General features: G+C 39.6%; 1 protein-coding gene across 3 annotated transcripts in view; it reads right to left on the minus strand.

The window, feature by feature from the left end:
• The window catches only part of LOC118321285 (multiple C2 and transmembrane domain-containing protein 2-like), a 41,652-nt gene that overhangs the window by 18,289 nt on the left and 19,975 nt on the right, over nucleotides 1-3,388 (minus strand). For all 3 annotated transcript variants that reach the window (XM_035652552.1, XM_035652550.1, XM_035652549.1), the window contains 2 exons: nucleotides 1,595-1,737; nucleotides 947-1,023 (listed from right to left, as the gene is read on the minus strand). In XM_035652552.1, coding sequence (XP_035508445.1) covers nucleotides 947-1,023; nucleotides 1,595-1,737 — 220 coding nt within the window. The remainder of the gene's footprint in view (nucleotides 1-946; nucleotides 1,024-1,594; nucleotides 1,738-3,388) is intronic.

The following is a 3,388-nucleotide window of genomic DNA, read 5'->3' on the forward strand; positions in this document are numbered from 1 at the left end:
TGAGCAACCACTTTATTAGGCACACTGTAGTGCAATGACATTCTATACAACAGCCCTGCAGGTAGTGATCATTTTGTACTGGTTCATTTTGGCTTGCAATAGTGAGGTCTCCAAAACTGAATTAAAAATGCAAAAATGCACCAAATACACTTTTCAAAGATATAATTTCTTGGAGGGTTGTTGTACTACACTGTGCATATGTACCATGTTAGTGTATGTGCTTGAGTGTATGCGGAGGTGGACTGTGAATGAATGGGCCCGTTAAGAACTGAGCTGGACTTTTGGAAGGAGAGGAAAAGGTGAGTCATTGTTTGTTGTATTGCAGTATGTTTTTTTTAAATTATATTAAAGTTTAAAGAAAAGTCACATTTCTAAACTGGAAACATTATAAAGGACAGGACAGAAGTACTACAAAGCATACAAAAAGACCACCCCAACCACATCCTGTTCACCCTGCTGCCAGACTCCTCAACACTCAACCATGTAAAAGAGTTCTATTTCTTTGACTTATTATATATTCACCCATGTACTATACTACTATCATTTTTGTATATAACATTTGTTTTTGGGAGTAGCATAAAGGGAACTACAACTTAATCTCATTACACAACCCTGTGTTGTAAAATGATAAAAAAATTATTCATACTACAGCACCAAACAGTGTTTGCAATCCTCATTATTAACACACACTATACATGCTAAAAGTAGATAAAATAAACAATAAATAATAAGAAATTGCAGTAAAGGAAATGTTTGTGGTAATTTTTAAAAGTGTCTTCACTACATAGTCTGTCCACTAGAGAGCACTGATAAGTGACACATTTTTCAACTGCAAACTGTCCCCGTCAGCATGTATGATTGTTACAATTTATTTTTTTTTTTTTTTAAATGCAACACACTGCATTCCCCTCAGAGTTTATCACCACACTCTCACAGAGGCACTCACTTGTCAGTTTCCAGATTACTCAGGGTGACGCTGGCGGAGCCCATAAAGTCATCCGTTGTCAGATCACGGTCGTATACCTGAGGCATGTCAAACACCAAGAGACTGTTAATACAGAAAACGTCATGGACACAATTACTGTAATGGTGTGTCTGTGGAACCTCAGAGACCATGACCACAGGTATTTACCAATAATGGTGTGCCGAAGCTGACGTGGAGTTTGTTAATACTACTACAACACAAATGTTCATAGCTTATTTAATTCACTGACTAAATGGTTGGCTGAAACAACAGCTGTCTTGAGGTGAAGTGGTAGCAAAGTTCTAAAACATTTAATTCATGTGTTGACACATGAACAGCAGCAAATTTAGACTTCCCCCATTCATGGTTCTGGGGCTGCACCACCTGAGCTCACTTAATCACGGTAATTCCCCCAAAGCATTGTGTATTGTGCATTGCAAACACACTGCAACACCAAACATTTTTTGTATGTATTATTGTATGAACACTCTGACTAACCACATAGCCAATCTAACATATTTAACACCTTTATTGCAGTGCCCTTCCCATGTTTGGCCAACACAACAGTAACACCCTCCCATGGTGAAATAGGGTTAGTAATTTAACTCACAGAAAGTGGCAGTAAGTTACCTTGATGTACAGTTTCTGGTTCAGATCCTTCACGGGTAGGGAGAAGGTCTCATTCCACGTGGGGTTGAGGTCTTTTAAAACCACTTTGCTTTTGTAGAACGTTTTACCGTCCAATTTGAATTTCACATAAGGGTCGCTGGTACCTGAAAATTATATGTAAATATATAAATATAAAACAATGCAGATTAGATTATTTACAGATACTTCTTGACAATGTCGTGGCTATTCTTTAAATAAAACAAAGTATGATGCCATCATGCTGCTGTAAGGTTTATTCAGTCCTCCGTGGAAGGACTCATTTGCAACAGTCACATATACAGCAGTAAAGTGAAGGTTTGAATGAGTTAAAAATCAAAAGAGGCAGTTTATCCCTGTATGAGACACAGTTACACACTCCTGTGTTCTGGGGCAACAAAAAGAGCATGGTGTGACAATGGGTCTTATCATGTCCTTGGATGTTCAGTGAAGTCTCAACATCTGGCTGTTGACTTGAACACAGAGTGTAGTTAAAACAGGGTTAAAGCTTTATGCATATAATAGCCTCTAGAACAGGTTGTGTAGGGTTTTTACAATGTATGTTCTTAAAAATACCCATTACACTGATGTTCCTCATACTGATCATATAAGAGCAATGGTTCTCATCAACAACACTACCCCCAACCTACTAACCCCCCGACCCAGACAGATATGGCGCGTTACGATATGAGCTCTTTATAAAAACACCCCACACATATCTGCCTCTTCCTGTAGAATTGTTATTTCTCACCGTCCAACCCATTTGAATTTCCACAATCACACGGGCTTCGGCTCTAGGTACACATAGAAAAAAAAATTACCTAGCTCATGACATAATAATTACACTTATACACAATAATAAAACAAATGCAGATATATAGAATTCACACAAACATTTACAGAATACATCATTTTTAGCAACCAATAGTCGTGGATTATCCTTATAAATTACAATAACAAAGAATATGAAATTGCCACTCATGCCTGCTGTAAAGGATATCTATACAAAGTACACTCCGTGGAACGCGGACTCCATTTGCAAAAACACAAGTCACAATCATCACTGATCAAACTATCACACAGCACGTAACGTGAAAGTTCAATTGACCATGACGTCTAAAATCAAACGAGGCAAAGATCTTATCCCCTGTAAATCGCCACGACATCAGTCTACCTCACTATCCGAGTGCTCGAAGGCAACAAAACGCAGCACCTCAGTCGCCGACACATGGGTTTAACCCTACTCAGTTGTCCTTGGAACCAAACGCTTCAGTGACCTCAAGGTCTACCCACATCTGGCTGATGACCCTTGACACCACCAGCCCACAGTGTCACGCCTCTAACACACAGGGGTTAAGTTTATTCTATTAAATACACTAATAGCCCTACGCCTAAGAACAAGGTTGTTTTGTCACGGGTTCCCCTCTTTCTACCTCATGCTCCACATGTTCCTTACCACCACTACTCCTCTCCCATCCTCCCCTCCCCCTCCGCCAATTGTTCCTCCCCCAACAACCTCACACCCATGCATTCCCCAATTATAACACCACCAAATACACTGAAGTGGGGGTGGGGTCTCTCGGTGGTCTTGCTCCACAACCACCTCCGCCACACCCTACCACCAGTAAACAAAAAAAAATCACAGTATGTTGATTAGCATGGAAGAATAGTCTTCGCGCTAACTTGGGATACACTGCAGCTGTTGTTATTTATAGCCTGAAAATTAAGGTTTACGGATTAATCAGACTTAAACTAAGAGATTAGCCACCTATTTTTTAA

Source organism: Morone saxatilis, unplaced genomic scaffold (genome assembly GCF_004916995.1).
Source record: "Morone saxatilis isolate NCDOM2014 unplaced genomic scaffold, NCSU_SB_2.0 Contig11, whole genome shotgun sequence".
NCBI lineage: Eukaryota > Metazoa > Chordata > Actinopteri > Moronidae > Morone > Morone saxatilis.